A 17,442-nucleotide genomic window follows, 5' to 3' on the forward strand; every position below is an offset into this window, starting at 1 on the left:
GGAAAAAAAGAAAAAAAAAATAAGAGTATGGCTTAGAGTTTCACACCTATGGTTGCACACCAAACAAGTTTAGCTGACACAAATTTCTTCATTCAATTCAATATCCCGCAATCTGATTACAATTGTGCTTAAATAGAGAAAAGAAAATCTCACAATATAAAATCTCACACAATCAAATCCCTCACAATCAATAACTACCAAATCTAAACCTAAATTGAAATTCAAATCTAAACTAAAATTCAAAATTCGAAATTCGAAATTGACTACTAAAACTGACATAATTAAAATTCAAATAATAAATATGGGAATTGGCTTTATTGTTCTCATCAATTATATTATAAACACCCCTTCATGTAACTGTATATACATATAACCACTAAACATATGTCATACATGAGAATTACTCATAAGCACAAAAAAATTGTAAGTATGAAAATCAGCGGAGATACATAAATATAAACTACTAAAAAATATACAAGCAACAAATGGTTGACAAAAATAATCAAAATATAGCAAAAACAACAAAAAAGGGTAATGTTGCTTATACAAATCAAAATTGTCCATATTTATACTCAATTATAAAGAAGCACATTCCATCTACTATTTTTTTTGTGAAAATGGATTTTGTAAAGTAATATTTTTCATGTAAGAAAAAGTATTAAAATTAAGTAGGATAAATACATATAACTCTCTTCGTAAAAAATAACATAAGAAAATAACTAACTTGATCCATTGTCATCTCAGCTAAAAGGAAAAACAGTGCATAAAAGAGTCCATATTAAAGAGAATGTGTTATAGTATGAATTTATTCCTCTATAATAATGGAAGGATCCAAGATTCACTATTCATGTTACAGTAAATGCTACAGTGAATTACTGTATCATTGTCGTTGTAGCATAGGCAAGAAGATTCAAGATTCATCATTTATGCTACAGCAAATTACTGTAGCACAAGCGGAAACTGTAGCGTTTTAAAACATTACTGTAACATTATTACTGTAGCTCAAGCGGGACAACACAACATTAAAAAAATGTTACTGTAGCACTCACAAAAAAACTGTATTTAAATACAGAATTACTGTAGCAGAAATAAAAAAAATGGAAAGCGTGCTTTGCACGGGGTGCACACTATTAACTTTATAAAAGTATATAAAATTTCAAAAAAAAATTCATGGTAATGAAAAAAAAAGAAACCTAATCAGCTAAGTTAGAAAATTACCCAGGTGTACATCAATTTGGGTCAACCATTCTCGAGAGAGGATAGATTAAGATAGTCATATATGTAAAAAAGAATCCTTTCTCAATTATGAATTAGATACAAGTAGTGAAAATTGACCATAAAGTTAATAATTAATAGCACACTTAATCAACATTATTGAAAATTAAAAAATGAATATATGGCCGATGTAAATAAAATTTGCGACCTAAGTTTATAAGAACAAAAATTTATAAATAAGCACAAATATTGTCACATTGCTACCTCTTGATAAACCTTACATTACAATAAAATTTTCCAAAAGAAAGCAAATAGCTGGATAATAAAATTAGGCATTGATGTTCAAAAGCATGTTTTAAGCATTGTATTGTTTGTTTTGTGTAACGAGATTGTTCAGGTCTTCTAACAGACTTTCATGTATATTATGTATTCCATTTCTTGTTTTGTGCATTCCCGTGATTGATTAATTTTATGCATCACACTGGTGACAGTGATACGACCAAAAATTTATATAGACTTAGAATCGATACCTTATGACATTACACAGTTTATATGGCCTTAGAATCGGTAGCTTTTAGAATTCCCTTTCAGTTGAAATAGACCAAAAGCATGTGATTTCAATTGCGGAAGTAATAATTTTGAGAAGAAAAAAGTTTATAGATAAGGAATCAGATAAATGTTGAGTCTAGGACCTCTATTCAAAACTAAATAATATGAGATTAAACAAAGATTCATGTCTAGCTTGACATGAAATAAGATTAAAAAAAATAAAATGCAGAAAAAATGAAAAATACCACGTGAATGATCACAAACTCCAAGCAAAAACCTTCAGTAAGAGCATCATGGATAACTCATGTTGTTGATCACATCCTATAAGGAATCCGAGAGAAAATTCTTTGAACGTTAAACTTCACCATCTAACATTAAACTAACATCAAGATCAACGCTTTCAATGGTCAAATTATCTTGAACAAACCCACGATGGGAGTTTTAATTTGGCGATGAGATCGTTCACCAATTTGAAGATAATACCAAGACTTATTGCTTGCTCTAGAATGACCATGGACTGTGAAATGTTATTTACGACCAGTTCCCTTCTTTTTAGTTTGATCGAATAATCACCATGAAAAAACTTAGGAGAATAGAATAGAAGGGATCAGAGCTTTCAAATAAGATGGATAGAAAGAGAGATAATTGATCATAGAGGGAAAACTCTTTCGAAAGAGGACGAGTGAAATAATAATAGATAAAAGGGATTTTAAAGGTCATTTTGATTCAAGTTAAATGTTTCATGAAAAGTGTAAAATACAAGGGCGATGTTTTAAAGTTGATGCGCCTTAGCTCCTCAGGCACTTAGGCGACGCGATCTTGTAAGTGACCTTGCATATTGCCATGCGATGAAGGTTAATAAGGCGATCACCTTTTAGCGCCTCGTGACCTTGCCTTGGCACCTCAGGCACTCACCTAAGGATGTGATGCAATGCGCGAGGTATTGTCTATTTCAAAATCTTAGGGTGCGATCACCTAAGGATGTGATGCAAGGCGCGAGGTATTGTCTATTTCAAAATCTTAGGGTGCGAAAGGTGTCCAATTTAAATAAAGCAAAATTTATTTTTGTTACTGAATTTTTTGTTTCTTTTTTCATTGTCGGTTTTTTGTTATTTTTCTTGTTGAAATGTACTTTATTACTTGTATCATTTTGAGGACACGCTGCAATTTGAACTTTAAAGTTCAAAGTTTGTTGCTTTATTATCTGTATTAATAGGTACTAATTAATATTACCATTTTATGTTTGTTACTTGCTACTTCATTTAGATGGTTTATGACTTATTAGATTTGTGACTTTGAAAATTGGCTGTGATTTATGTCTTTTTGTTATTTGTTGATATTTGCATAATAGTTGCAATGTTTGTGAATTTTTTGAATATTTATCGCTTTGATTCACTCAGGCGATTGTCTTTTTTAGCACCTCTAAGCATCGGGAAACATAGGACCTCATCGCCTTGACCTCGCCTTTTCCTTTTAAAACACCGTATAAGGGGTTAGAAAGGTGGCAGAGATTCTTAGGCAGTGGATAGAAAAAAAAGAAATAAATGAATGTAAAGCATTGAGTGGAGAATTTGAAAGGGCGCTGCTATTTGGAAATCTAGAGACAGATATTAGAAGAAGAAATTAGCTGAGTTTAAAAATAAAAATAAGTTAATAGTTATTCCTAAAAGAAATTAACAATTACAAATTAGGAAGTTGAAGAGCCGAGTCTAAAAATGCGCCAAGTGTACACCCAAGCTTTTATTTATTAGTATAGTATTGATTCACCTAACAATCCTTATCAAATTAAGTCTATCCATAATAAAAGAATGCTAATTATAGTCGAATATTTTATAATCCTAATTAAATCATAATTATCCATGATTTAAAAATCTAATACTTATCGATAATCTTAAATCGTCACTTGACCCTCCTTAAATTTTTTAAAGGACAAGTTTAATTAAACCACCATTTAATTTAGATGTTTGACACTAAACCCTCAACATTTTGAAACCCCCTATGAGCTTGGGAAATTTAGAAAACCTCCACAATTTTTTGATTTTTTGCATTTAATCTATAAGACCATTACGCCATATTTTATATTGACAAGCGTTATCCCTCAAGACCATTAGGGGGGCTATGTATAATTATCTAAGCCCATTTTCATCACTACTTTACACTGTTTGGGAATTTTCATAATCTCTATAAATCACAGGGATCTAGACTATGTTTTTCTATTAAAAAAAACCAGGTTCCTTTACTCATAGGCGTATACACCTGTCAAATCATTTATCTTTGGACATAGTTTCTAATGCTAAAATTTTCATTTATTTATCTTTGGATATAGATACAAGCGCATACCTATTTGCAAATTAGCCTATAAAATTACAAACAACCCTTGAAAAATACAAATATTACAAATAGCCCTCTAAAAAATATGTGACTACAAACACCCCCTGAAAAATTTGAATATTACAAACAATCCAGTTTAAATTCTAAAAATTACAGTCAATCTCTTGAAAAATCCAAAAATTACAAACATCCCTACAAATATAAAAATTACAAACAACCCACTGAAAAATCTAAAATTGCAATCTAGATCTAAAAACTGGAAGAATGGCCTAAAAATACAAAATATACAAATAACTACCTAAAATTTTGAATATTACAAATATCCCCTTGCGAAACCAAAATTACAAACAGCCCCTTTAAAATTCGAAAATTACAAACAATTTCCCAAAAAATTCAAAAAACACATACTAAACCCTAAAATTTATGGATAACCATCATTAGGGGTTTTCTACCAAAAGTTATTAGAGGTTAAGTGACAAAAATTAAACACTTATAAAGTGTTTTCTGTTAAAATTTATGAAGTGTGTTTTGGTCATTTGACCAGACATGAATTGACAATGTTAATTTGGGAGTATTCTGCCAAATGCTTTTGGAGGTTTGGTGAGAATTTCAAAGGTGTTGGGGGTTTAGTATCAAATGTTAAACTTGTTGGGGCCTTAGAGCATCTCCAACAGCTTCCCCATCTTCTTGAAATACTCAAATTTGAAGAATATAGAGCTTTTTTTTTGTCCAACAGATTCCCCATCCCATTCCCCAAAATAGGGAAGGATGAGAAAAAATAGGGAGCCTTCCCCAAATCTGCAGCATTCTCCAAATTTTTGGGGAGAGCTTTATTATTGTAATAAATGCGATTTTTCAAAATGGGGAAGCTGTTGGAGTTGGAGCAAAAATAATTTGGAGAATATGACTTTTGTTTCTCCATTTTGGAGAAAATTTTGGGGAAGCTGTTGGAGATGCTCTTAGTGAAGTTTACCCATATTTCAAATTTTATTGAGAAGGTAGATAAGTAGTTATATGTGAAGACCCTGTATTTATTGAAGAATAGATTAGTGGTTACTATTGTTGCAACATACCTTCATTGTGAAATCAAGATGAGAGCTAAAATCCTAAATGGACAGGAGAATTAAGTGAAAGACATAGTAAATAAAAAACCTTGTATCTACTATTTTGTGAGCAAAAGAAAAATTGAACTACATAAAAGGTTAGAGATGGAAAAAGGAATGGTTTAAATTGATCATTTAGCTTGGTACCAAGCATAAATTTTATGGTTGGTAGTGAGGTGGCACATTCCTATCCACTCTCTAATCCATGTGAATGTGGTCCCTTATTTGAATGAGTGAATGAGAATGTGTCACCTTATTACCAAACAAAAACTTGTGTTCAGTGTTATCGAGGTGCAAGGCGCAATGTAGGGCACAAAGGCTCCTTACGCGCACCATGCGCAAGGCGCACAACGGTACACACGCCCCACTGAATTCAGGTGCACACCTCAAACAAATATGTTTCAACATAAGACAAGCAAACATATAAGCAACATATTTATAATTTGTCACCTAACTAAATCACGAAAGAGTTAATTAGCATGCATAACATAATGACGTTCATAAGTTTCTACAAATCACAATGCAAGATAATCTCCAACATAAGCAAAATTTTACGAAACAAATAAGCAAGTAACAAATAAGAAATATGTATTTTTATTTAAAATATGATATGTATTTTTAAATAACAATTAAGTGATTAACAAACATGACTGTTCATAATTTTCTAGTTAGCATTCTTAATTGCTATTTGCTAGTTAGCATGAAAAGATGGAGAATGGAGGTAACAATTACATATCTACATGTTCATAAATTTCTAGTTAGCATGCTAATTAGAGAAGAAAGTTGCAATTAGCAAACAAGTATACTAAATTAGTAATTACTATTTCTTTTTTATAGGTTAAACATGAAAAGATGAAGAATGGATTAGCAACTAGCAAGAAAGAGTTTATTACATGATATAAATATGTAATTATGTAAATTATTTTTAAAAAGAAAAAATAAAAGAAAAACAAAAGAAACAAACTAGAAAAAATAAAAAAACCTGATTTCTCCAGAGATAGTCGGCGGCGGCGGCGTTCGGGGTCATCCGTCGTTGTCGTCGTCCTTCAGCCGACTCGTTGGGGTTGGGGAGGGAGCAGGCGACGATAGAGAGAGGAAGCGGGCGCGTGAGAGAGGAGAGAAAGAGAGAACGACAGGAGGGAGCAGGCGACGATAGAGAGAGGAAGCGGGCGCGTGAGAGAGGAGAGAAAGAGAGAACGACAGGTTTTGAAACCCTAAAATCAAAACCCATTCATTTTACAAATTGGGTTTATGAAATCAGCGGGTTTCATACCTGAAACCCGGGTTTCAGGTTCATACCTGAAACCCATCTCATTTTACAAAACAGGTTGCGGCGCATGCACGATGCGATGCGCCCGACGCAGGTGCCAAGCGCACACGAGGCGCATGCGAGGCGCGCGCCTCGTGTGCGTGCAACGCCCATTACAGAGGGTTTTTTGGTTTACTACTATCCTTACCTCTCAAAAAACTGCCATGTGTGCTTCCCTCTTTTGAATTTGAAATAAAAACTATCCACACTTATTGAGAGAGGGAGAGAGAATCCTTACATATCAAAAAATTGCAGATAGAGTTTTGTAATCTATTACTATCCTTACATCTCAAAAAACTGCCATGTGTGTCTCCCTAATTTTGAATTAAAAAAAACTACCACGCGTTTTCTTTTTTTTCACCCACACATGCCATGCGTGCCTCCTTAATTTTGAATTTTGAAAATTTAAAATAAAAATTATCCACACTTATTCAGTGAGATAGTGTTTTTTTTTCAGCCACCCATGCGAGCACGGTATGCCTGTATGTCTTAATGATTAACTACTAATTTGACTTAGAATTAAAGATGCATAGTTTTCTCATCGACATTATTAGTTCAGGAGTTGAATGTGCTTCTTTACAAACCCTATAGTGCATACTCTTTTTCCATCTCCCTATTTATTGTTTATAGTGATAGAAAAATGTATTCGTTGTTTTCTTTAGCTCACATCACTATTGAAAGTAATATAGTAACTTTTGATCTTTCTGGTTTTTTGATTTTTTTCCTTGGGACATCCAAGTATTTTCCCTAGAGATGGGACTCTTCCCTACCCTAGGATTATGAGGTTCTTAGAGGCTACATTGTGTCCTCCCTTTGCTGTTATTTTTACATGGAGGGTGTGTTGTTCATCCTGTTTGTGATCTTCTTCGGCTTTATCAATTTCCTTGAAATGAATCTTTGTTTAACACAACTTTTCTTGTTTCAGGGTTTGCAGCGCTTCTGTACTGAGCACAAGATCAAATTATCAAAGGTACACATGCTGGCAACACATTTTTTTGGGGCTTATTTTTTTAGTGCAAACTACATTGTTAGGCTATGTTTTTGAGAGCATATCTATGAAATTACTTTTTAGTGATATTTTTAGGGTTTTTTTGTTCTTTTTAACCCTAAGTTTGATCCTGATTTATTTAAAAACCCACTCACTTTTTAGAATCACCTTTAAACTCAAAGTATCTCCAATGATTTATTTTTAAACCCACTCCTTCAAATACAACGATTTAGTATATAGTATTATAGAAATTTATTTAAGTTCCAGATTCTCACCTTTCTCTCCTATCATTCTTAATTCTACGTGCTACTCTCCCAATCTTCTTCCTCTCTCACCATCAAAGCCATGAAGAGGATGAAAGCCATGAAGAAGATGGTAGCAATTGTGCTCCACAACACCATTAACTAGTTCAAGATCATTGATTTTGTGCACTTGAGAAGATTAAACCCATCAACAAGACTGAATCCTCCCTCCTGATGTCGTTGCATCGCAAGGGATACAATAGTAGTTGTGCTTTACCTTTTAAAATTTTTTAGGATAATTTGGGTTCAATTATGGATATCATTCAAAATTACTTTCTGGTGTCATCTTGTCTTGCTTTTGTTATTAGTTTGTGGTTAGGATGTTGGATATATCCTGGAAATGAGATGGTGTTGAGCAATTGGTGAATTGGAAATGATGAGTGTTTATAATATAGTTTGTGGGTAAGGTGTTTGGCTTATTGTGTGAGTAAGATGTTTTGGTGAAATTTGGTAACTTGTTACACCTGGTTGATTTGCAATCGTAAGGAGCTATATGTTTTTCAGAAAGCGCTATAAAATGCCATAATGAGGTATACTTTGCAATAAGTAGCTATAAATATGTTCTAAAGATCTATAATATATTGTAAAGGGTTGTGTTTTAAATAGACAAAATTAAGACATTCTCAAATTCTATATTTTTTTTTGTGAATATATAAATATATATATTACTTTTTGTTTATTGTACTCAGACATTTCCTTACAAAGAGAGTCAAAATATTTGATTTTTCTTGAAAATGATATAACTTGTAAGGAGCTATACTTTATCCAGAAAGAGTTATAGAATTGTAATAAAGAGCTATACTTTATTAGAAAGAGTTATAAAAATGCAATAAAGAGCTATACTTTTTAATTAGTAGTTATAAATATGTTATTTGGAGTTTTAATATATTGTAAAGAGTTATACTTTGAATCAAAATTATGAAACTCTAAAGCTTCTTTTCTTATAATTGTAGCTAAACATATGTTCCTTTTTTAAATATTATCCTCAAACATTTCCTTGCAAATAGACCACAATTGTTTGATTTTTCTTGCAAATGATGAAACTCATAAATAGCTATAAAATACTAATAAGGGGCTATACTTTGCAATAAGTAGCTATAAATTCTTATAAAAGGTTATAATATGTTATAAAGAGCTATACTTTAAACAATCAAAATTGGGACATATATAGTTTTTTTTACTTAGTGTCCTCTGACATTTAGAATCCAAGCAGTTGATTTTCTTATAAATAATAGAACTCATAAGGATCTATACTTTAAACAGAAAGAGATACAAAACTACCATAAAGAGCTATACTTTGCAGTAAGTCACTATAAATATGTCATAAGGAGCTATAATATGTAGTAAAGAGTTATCTTTTAATTCTTCAAAATAAGAACATTTAAGCTTCTATTCTATAGTTGTATCTAAACACATAAGAATATTTCTGAAACATCATAGATTTTTGAACATTTAGGCGCATTTTTGAAGCACTTTTCTGAACACCACACATTGTTGTATAACATGAACACCATATAACTGAAACTTTCACAAAGCTGAAACTATATATGTAAGCCAACCTGATACACTATCTATCATTTATATACACATAAACCAACATGTCATACACATGTACACACGCGTATACACCAAACAAGTATCATGAAGAGGCCATTTCTTCTTCAGCTGTGTTGCAACATCGATGTTCATATCTACTTTATCATATTATGTTGTCGGCATGTTAATGACCCTTCCGATAGAGGTATATCGACATACTTCTCTTTCAGTAGTTCAACTGCAAAACCCAAGTCTCCATCCTTCAAATACCCAACAATTATCGGGTCCCAAGAAGTTGGGCTTCTACGAGACATTTTGTCAGACCTTTTGTGCAGAGATCCTATCTCCAACCTTATAGTATCATAAAAGATTGATTTATTTCAACAAATATTTCCAGACAAAGTAACTTCTTCGAACGGAGACAATAAGCTCAAGTTTTAGATTTGCGTAGTTAATCAGTGTCCCAAAGGGTATTTCGATCAATTTTGATTAGCAATTTTAGCGGACGGTTGATGAGTATTCTTGCTTCCCTTAGATACAGAGTTTCTTTAACAAAACATTTCATCAAACACCTTAAGGGTGTGTTTGGATTTCAATGGGGTTAAGGGAAGTTAAAGGAAACTAGGTGAGAGAAGGGAAGGGAAGGGAAGGGAGTTCCCTTCCCCTTGGTTACACCCTAATTTGGGGGTAACAAATAGCCACCTGTTCGGCGCTAATCATGAGTGACTCGTAGGGCTGTCCTGCACTTGAAGCGGTGTCATCGGAAGCCATCGCTGAGCAATCATCCGAGCCGGCATCCGAGCATACCTCCGAAGTTTCATCTTCTGAAGGAAGTCCCTTCTGTATTCTTTGGTAGTTCTTTCGCCTACTGGTCCCTGTTCGCAATCGAGTCATACGTTGGGACACTTCGGTGAACTGATCCGGACTAAAGTGTCGCGTTGACTTTCCTCTTCTGGTCATCGACATACTTCTCTTTCAGTAGTTCAACTGCAAAACCCAAGTCTCCATCCTTCAAATACCCAACAATTATCGGGTCCCAAGAAGTTGGGCTTCTACGAGACATTTTGTCAGACCTTTTGTGCAGAGATCCTATCTCCAACCTTATAGTATCATAAAAGATTGATTTATTTCAACAAATATTTCCAGACAAAGTAACTTCTTCGAACGGAGACAATAAGCTCAAGTTTTAGATTTGCGTAGTTAATCAGTGTCCCAAAGGGTATTTCGATCAATTTTGATTAGCAATTTTAGCGGACGGTTGATGAGTATTCTTGCTTCCCTTAGATACAGAGTTTCTTTAACAAAACATTTCATCAAACACCTTAAGGGTGTGTTTGGATTTCAATGGGGTTAAGGGAAGTTAAAGGAAACTAGGTGAGAGAAGGGAAGGGAAGGGAAGGGAGTTCCCTTCCCCTTGGTTACACCCTAATTTGGGGGTAACAAATTTTATACTATTAAGAGGTGAACCAAGGGGAACTAGGGTGAATAACTTCACCTCCTAAATGTTCCCAAATAAGGTGAATGGTTCCCCTACCTTTCCTTCTCCCTTATTCCCCTCAATCCAAACAAGCCCTAAGGAAACTTGTTATACAAACTTAAATGGATGAAAACCCCTTGGTCGAAGAGGCGTTGTAGGTGATGAAGAAGACGGTCGGTCCAATTGAGAGGGTCGGGTGAGAACGGAATTGAGAAGGGAGTTCGAGGTGGAGGGAAGGTGGGGAGGCAGACGAGATAAAAAGGGGAGAAGGGCTTTAGTATTTTGGGAGTAGGAGAGTGATGGAGCTTGAGGGGTAAGAGAAGAAGAGATAATTAAAGGAGATGGGTGTTTTGGGATTTTCAAGTGTTTTTGGTAAATACAGTATAGAAATACCCAGTATTAGATAAGTTGGGTTTAAAAATAAATCATTGGAGCTACTTTGGGTTTAATGGTGATTCTGGAAGTGAGTGGGTAAATAAACCCAAACTTTGGGTTAAAAAGCAAAAAACCTCTATTTTTAGTTGCTATTTTCCACATCTGTGTTTCCTCCAAGCATACAGCAGAAGCAATTTTTCATTAACAGATGGAATATTTGATTGTTTCTCCAGTTACTGATTGGTTTCTTCTATTTATATGGCTATGCTTTATCATAAAGTTGAAGATTTTTAATGGAGTTATTATTCCTTCAGATTGATCACATGTTCTTCACTCGTGTATGCTCAGAAACAGCTGGTGGATTACCAGGTGCATGCTTTCTCTGTCTTTTCCTGTTGTCAAGTTTTTTAATTCCTTTGTTGGTTCATATTAAGCATATCAAGGAACTGTATTCGATCTGAAAGGACAAATTAGCAGTCCCTTTTTCTCTTAGAATAGTAATTCCACTATATACCAAAATATAATGCATAAAATTTGTTTATAACTTTTTGATAATATACAGGTCTTCTGCTAACTTTAGCGGGCATTGGAGAAGAAGGAATGTCCGTATGTGATCTGTTAACTCTTTTCCTTGTCTTTCTTTTGGCTATATTTGGAGTATGCCTGTTTGCTAAAATTTTCAAGTATCTATGATAGGTGGCACATATAGTTTCTGATAAGTAGCATATGGGGCCCTTCTTTAAGATTGTTTTAATTTATTTTCAGGTTAAGATATGGGGCCCTTCTGATCTCACATATTTGATCAATGCAATGAAATCTTTTATTCCGCATGCTGCCATGGTTCACGCACAGAGCTTTGGGGAGTCGCAAAGTAGCGCTGGACCTGCTGTTTCATTTTCTGATCCTGGCAGGGCTACAGATCGTATTGTTCTCATTGATGATGAGGTGGTACGACTGTCTGCTATTCCATTAAGACCAGCCCAGTCCAGAGGTTTGCGAGATGCCCTTACTAATTATGAAATCTGAGCTTTTAGCATTTATGTTCTTATGGTCTTTAAAATAACGCATTTCATCTTTCACTTCACGTATGTCTGTGTGATCTTATATTTTTTAGTTATTGCAACCATATCTTTATTTCAAGCAAAAAATGGGCAAAAAATAGTTCATTAGTTCTTATGATTTATTGGATAAAACTAGCTTACAATTGTCAGTCTTATCATTCTAACAAGCATATCTCTTTAACATACTCTACTTTGGCGCAAGTTTTAGTAAAAAAAAATGACCATTCTTGTCAAATATGAGTTTTGTAAAATGAATTGAGAGTCAATTTATTACATATGTCATCAAAATATTCAAAACCAAGTGAAACATGACCTAATAACTTAAGAATCATTGTTGATCTGATCTATATATTGTTTGGTAAAGATCATATTTGCTAATAATCCAAAAATTAAAGAACATGTGGGAAAATTGTTATGGCAAGTAGAATTGTGTTCTCTCTTGAGAAGCCTGGGTATAGATATGTTATAATCCCTGTAAAATTTTTGTGGTTTCTGCCTGTAGTTAAGGAAGTGATAGTTGACCCTCAATCCTCCGCTAATGATGCTTACATGATATAACAGGTTCAACCTTAAAGCCTGGTGATATTGCTGTCATCTATGCCTGCGAATTGCCTGAAATTAAGGGAAAGTTTGACCCCGATAAAGCTGCATCTCTTGGGTTGAGACCGGGACCAAAATATCGTGAATTGCAACTAGGGAATTCCGTCATGTCCGATCATCTCGACATTATGGTAAGTTGAATAAATCTATTACTTGAAGCTCATAGTAGAATTTTGGCCTCTTGCATTACATCTTATAATATAATACTACTGCTGGAGACTGTTTATACTAATTTTCTTGCTAAGCTCTCAGCCAGAAAAGTTTATTTTGCTAATAGCTTTAGATCAAATGTTTCAATATCTTTTGACTACTATGCTTCCTTTGTTGTTTAAGCCGAATAATTATATCTTTGTAAAAATTCATATGCAACTTTAGTTATTGCGTGTGAAATTCAATTTCTTGCTCTATGTTGCAGGTTCACCCAAGTGATGTTCTTGGTCCTTCACTACCTGGTCCAATTGTTCTTATTGTTGACTGCCCAACATCAGACCATATGGTGGAATTATTTTCTCTGCAGCCTCTTGAATGTTATTATGTGGAGTCTTCACATCACCCAGGAGAGGGCATGAGACGTGTGAATTGTATAATTCACCTGAGTCCAGCTTCCGTAACAAGGAATGCAGATTATCAGACATGGATGAAAAAGTTTGGCGGTGTGCAGCATATCATGGCAGGGCATGAAATGTGAGGTTCGGTGCATGTTTCTGCTGTTTCTGTTCTTTTTTACTTTTTAACATAGAAGAGTTATTTTCAGTTGATTCCTTTTCTCATACCTTTTCTTATTCCATTACTTTTATCTAACTTGTCTTGCTTGGATAAATATTATAAATATTATACTGTAATAAAAGCTCAAGGCCTGTTCTAAAAGTTCAAGTTGTTGAGGTTCTACACACATGCACACGTGTGCGCGCACACACGTGTATATATTTATGTATATGTATATGTACGTGTGTGTGTCTATGTATATAGATACCTATATAAATATATAGACGCGCGCACACACACACACACATATATGTGTGTGTGTGTGTGTGTGTGTATATATATATATATATATATAGGTATCTGTATATATAGATATGCTAGGTTTTATACACGTGCAATGCATGAGCTTATTTCCTAACTAAAATTTGTTCCTCGATTCCACTTTAATAATTTTTGCTCGCTTTTGTCTCTAAACTTTAACATTGCGATTATTTATTTTCTTTGATGTTTGTTTAAATGGGCTACACCCAATATTTTCATGTTGATAATTGAATTGACAAAAAACAAATATAATCTGAATCCAATTTGAATTTTCATATTATTTGAACTGACATGAAACCAAGCTTTACTTGAGAAAGTACAGTGTTGTAAAAGTAAAAATATTAAAATAATGTTATACTAGGAAGGTGAATATTTAAAACCAATAATGCAGGATGATAGATTAAAAGTATGCTAGAACGATTCAAAAGAGAATATGAAGTTTGTTCCTAATCATTGATGGACTTCATAAAAAATTATAAATTAAAGATTAATGCTAACTCTAGTATACTTTTATATAATAAAAGTATCTACATAAGCATATAAAAGTACTGAAAAAAGTTCGTGAAACTACCTTCTAGAAATTCCTAATTTCACTCAAAACAATTAAGCTATTCTATAAAATATTGTCTTTTAGTCCTATTTTATTTTTTATTGAGCTGAGATCAATCATTCTTCACCTTTATCTTTTTACTAGGCATTTCTAGAGTAGTGTCTTCACCATCTACATCGATTGTGACATCAGACTGGAGTTGTATTTTTTGTGTTGTTATCTTTCTTAGGATTGTTGATCTTTTATCTTCTCGTTTACTTACAAAGAAGTTAAATGTATTTTCGATGTTCAACACAAACTTCTTAAAATACATACTTTGATTTTTTTTCTATTTCAATATAAATGTTAATTTCATATATATGCAATTCTTTGTGTTCCTAATTTATTACTTAAATAAAATTAAGAGCTATCTCTTTTTTTCTCTACAATAAATCTTCTGATGTGCATTCAATAAGAGTTTCTATTATGTCAATAATGTTACATTTGTTCTATCCCTATCATTATCCACAAAGATCTGAACCAAATACCTGTGTTTTTCATTACCAATTTGCGTAGAGTATAATATTCATATTTAATTTTTTAGTATTTGAAGAACAAATGAAATTTTTGAATATTTACTAATTTTTCTTGTATCTTCCATGGAGAATTCTTCTTTAATTGAGATAAAGTTAAATTATTCTTTAATGGGACTCAGTCGGTGCTTTGTTTTTATAGATGTCTTATGTTAATGCCAATTCATGTGATTCATGGACGTTTTCTGAATTCTAGATTTATTTTTGTTATTTTTTCATTTGCAATGAAAATCAATGAAGCATGGACTCGGACACGTCGACACGGACACGGACACGGACTCGGCAAAATCCAAAAAATAGGACTCTGCGACACGGCTAGATTATTTTAATATTATTATTATATATAGATAAATTTATAAAATTCAAACAACAAACTAAAATTTATTATATATAGATAAATTTATAAAATTCAAACAACAAACTAAAATTTAATCCTCAAACACAAAATAGTAAGCTACTAACACGTTTAAAATTCGTACACAAACAACAAACTAAAATTTAATCCTCAAACACAAAATAGTAAGCTACTAACACGTTTAAAATTCGTACAGATCGCATTCTCTGAAGTCTCTCATTCGAAAGACTAGTGACGGACACGTGTCCCGGTCCCCGAAACATCAAAACAAACTTCTTCGCTACATCCGACCACCCATGACCTCGCATTTCTAAAAGCTAACCCCAACAAGCTCAATCAAACTAATTTATATTCCTTTTCTCCCCCTAAATCTCAATATTTAGAATATAATAAACAAAATATCTCAACAGCCCCACTCTCTCCCACGTGATTCCAGAAGCACCGCAGATGGCTGCACAGAAGTCACGCCAGCTGTCGCACACAAAACAGAGAGAGAATCAGAGATCGAGAAAGAGGGAGAGAGAATCAGAGAGAGGAAGAGATCAGAGAGAGAGAGATCGAGAGATCGAGGGAGAGAGATGAAGAATCAGAGAGAGAGATCGAGGGAGAGGCTGACCTAGCCGGCGAGAGATCGAGGGAGAGAGGACGAGCCGACGAAGACGAGGACGCGACGTTCTTTTCCGTCGTGTCGGAAGAGAGAGAGAGAGAGGATGAGCCGATCGGGTGAGTGAAAACTAGGGTTTGGGTTTGGGTTTTGGGTTCTCTTTTTTTTCGCCTCCCAGCCGTGTCGGGAACAATTCATCCGTGTCGAGAGCGTGTCGGCCGCTAGTCGGGGCGTTGACCCGTGTCGGTGGCGTTGACCACGTGTCCGACGCGTGTCGAACGCGTGTCCGCGTCCGACGCGCGTCGGAGACGGACTCGGGGCTTGTTTTGGAGTGTCGGTGCTTCATAGATGAAAATAGCTTGATTTTTTTGAAGGATATCTCTAAACATTCTGATAGTTTCTTCATACATAATTCCTTGTTTTCTTTTACCCTATAGATATTATTAACATTAGAGATTAATTTTTCTAAATTATAATCAATTAATGCTAAGATATTATATTATAGTCTTTTACCATTTTTATAGATTTAAAATTCTATCAGTTAATGCTACTTATGTATTTTTGTCGCTTCAACTTATTAGTAAAATTATATGTAGTTACTTTAATTTATATAGTGATGGTAATTTTTAAGTTATCATATATTTTTTAAATTTTTATTCCTTAACCAGATATTTTTAATCAATTCTTATTGTTTTTTTTACTAGCATCAACTTAGACTTTTTTTAGATGCTGAAAAGGGATAGTAAACTCTAAATTAGAAATTAAATATATATATCTTAATGAAAGAATACTAAGCAAGTACACTTTTTTTTGCCAAGTTTTGAAATATCAGCCCTTTTTTGTGGTTTTAAACGTTGATGGTGTGATTTGTAATTTTAAAACTTTGGGAGTGTTTTTTAAAAAATTTTACTTTTAAGTTTGGTAGTTGTAACTTCTATATTTCATGTGTCGGTGGTAGTTTTTCAAATGTCAGGATATTTCTTCCAACTTTAAAATTTTAAGGGTGTTTTTACAATTATTAAAACTTTGGGTTATTTTTTAAAAAATTTAGATTTTAGTGGTTTGCCAGTAGTTTCCAGTTTTGATGTGTATTGGTTATAAATTTTGAAAATTTAGAGTTTTTTGCTATTTTTAAATTTTAGGAGTTTTTTTTATAATTTTTGTAACTTTTGTAACTTTGAGGTTAATTTTGGCAAATTTTATATTTTTAGGTGGTCGAGGGTAATCTCTTGAATTCATATTTATTGATTGCAAATTTTAAAATTTTGAATTTTAGCGTGCTTTTTTGTATTTTGAACTTTTGAGGGGTGTTAATTACAAAGTTTAAATTCTTCAAAGGGTGGTGCTAATTTCTTGATTTTATGTTTGTTGTTTTAAATTTTAAAACATCAGAAAGTTTCAGGTGCATCATAATAATCCCTTGAATTCATCTATGTTTGCAAGTTTTGAAATTTTAGAATTTTAGGGTGCTTGTTTGTAATTCAAACTT

At 33.3% G+C, this 17,442-nt stretch overlaps 1 protein-coding gene across 1 annotated transcript in view; it reads left to right on the plus strand.

Annotated features, from left to right (window-relative positions):
• The window catches only part of LOC109822573 (VHS domain-containing protein At3g16270-like), a 45,369-nt gene that overhangs the window by 9,900 nt on the left and 18,027 nt on the right, over positions 1 to 17,442 (plus strand). Inside the window, exons 3-8 of the mRNA XM_020388799.1 lie at positions 7,433 to 7,477; positions 11,500 to 11,554; positions 11,748 to 11,791; positions 11,951 to 12,176; positions 12,808 to 12,977; positions 13,262 to 13,530. Coding sequence (XP_020244388.1) covers positions 7,433 to 7,477; positions 11,500 to 11,554; positions 11,748 to 11,791; positions 11,951 to 12,176; positions 12,808 to 12,977; positions 13,262 to 13,530 — 809 coding nt within the window. The remainder of the gene's footprint in view (positions 1 to 7,432; positions 7,478 to 11,499; positions 11,555 to 11,747; positions 11,792 to 11,950; positions 12,177 to 12,807; positions 12,978 to 13,261; positions 13,531 to 17,442) is intronic.

The sequence above is a fragment of the Asparagus officinalis genome, chromosome 1 (assembly GCF_001876935.1).
Source record: "Asparagus officinalis chromosome 1, Aspof.V1, whole genome shotgun sequence".
Taxonomy (NCBI): domain Eukaryota; kingdom Viridiplantae; phylum Streptophyta; class Magnoliopsida; order Asparagales; family Asparagaceae; genus Asparagus; species Asparagus officinalis.